The following is a 1,069-nucleotide window of genomic DNA, read 5'->3' as shown; positions in this document are numbered from 1 at the left end:
GATACAGATACTTAGAGATATGTATACGGATATATTAATTTAATAATGAGGGTGACTTTCATTTGCTTTTAATCTGTAACTTTTTGTTGTTCTAGAATAAAAGTTTATTAAAAAGGAATCATATTTATACTTTTTAGATACTGAATTAAATTTCAGGAATATTTGTTTTCTTTGTTGCAGGAAAGAATAAAAGTTGTAAGGAAATAGAAGTGAGAGAATAAACATGGTAAAGAGATATTATTGTGATTACTGTGACCGTTCATTCCCATATAGTGTAGAGGCACGCAAGAAACACATCAATGGATACCAACACCAGAAGTTATGGACTCTCCATTATAACCAGTTTAAAAGTAAGTATTAGAGATGTATGTTTATTTGTATGACAGCCAAGACAGTATTACATTTTTGCTTGTATTTTTTTAGTCTATTCAATTAATTTCTGTATGTTGAAGCAGGTGACATTGGAGGTTATTGATAAGCATGGTGCCAGTATGCACAGTTCTGTTGGTTCCCATTTAATGTTTCACCCTGCCCCCCATATTTTTTTGTAAAAATGTTTTGTTTCAGCAGAACCATATGTTATATAGGTGTATTCAGATGATAAAATAGCAATAATTTCCATTCATTTGAAATTTAAATATAGATTTTTTCATTTTGTTGATAGCTGCAAGAGAGAGGCTCCAAGAGGAATTGAGGAAAGAGAAGTGCCGTCGTTTCTATTCTGGCCAAGAGTGTTCTTTTGGGGATGCCTGCATATATTCTCATTTGACAGTTGGTGACCTAAACATATTAAAGGATGAAGGTGAGTCTTTTATTGTTAATGTTTCATTCCATTTCCACACAAGTGTCCGAGATGTCACAAGATTTTTTAATGGGTGCCTTTCTGGTTACCTTTTAAGCCTTTAATCCACTTATTACATAAACAAATGACTGGAATCATTGATAATGATTAGAAAAATATGAGTGGCACTGAATCCAGTGACTAAGATTACACCTTTAAAGTAACCTGTTATTTATTATTATTATTTTTTAAGACATTCTGTGATAATCAAAATTACTAATGTGTGTA

General features: G+C 31.5%; 2 protein-coding genes across 3 annotated transcripts in view; one reads left to right on the top strand and one right to left on the bottom strand.

Moving 5' to 3' along the window:
• The window catches only part of LOC119594062 (zinc finger matrin-type protein 5-like), a 20,113-nt gene that overhangs the window by 3,674 nt on the left and 15,370 nt on the right, over positions 1-1,069 (bottom strand). The gene's annotated exons all lie outside the window — the stretch shown is intronic.
• The window catches only part of LOC119594063 (zinc finger matrin-type protein 5-like), a 3,006-nt gene continuing 2,096 nt past the window's right edge, over positions 160-1,069 (top strand). The window contains exons 1-2 of one of the 2 annotated variants that reach the window (XM_037943104.1): positions 160-350; positions 644-802. In XM_037943104.1, the coding sequence (XP_037799032.1) occupies positions 224-350; positions 644-802 (286 nt within the window). In that variant the 5' untranslated portion in view covers positions 160-223. The remainder of the gene's footprint in view (positions 351-643; positions 803-1,069) is intronic. The other variant, XM_037943105.1, reaches the window with a different exon arrangement.

This window comes from Penaeus monodon, chromosome 33 (genome assembly GCF_015228065.2).
Source record: "Penaeus monodon isolate SGIC_2016 chromosome 33, NSTDA_Pmon_1, whole genome shotgun sequence".
Lineage (NCBI taxonomy): Eukaryota > Metazoa > Arthropoda > Malacostraca > Decapoda > Penaeidae > Penaeus > Penaeus monodon.
The sequence above is the reverse complement of the archived record's forward strand: the minus strand, read 5'-3'. Positions and strand labels throughout refer to the sequence as shown.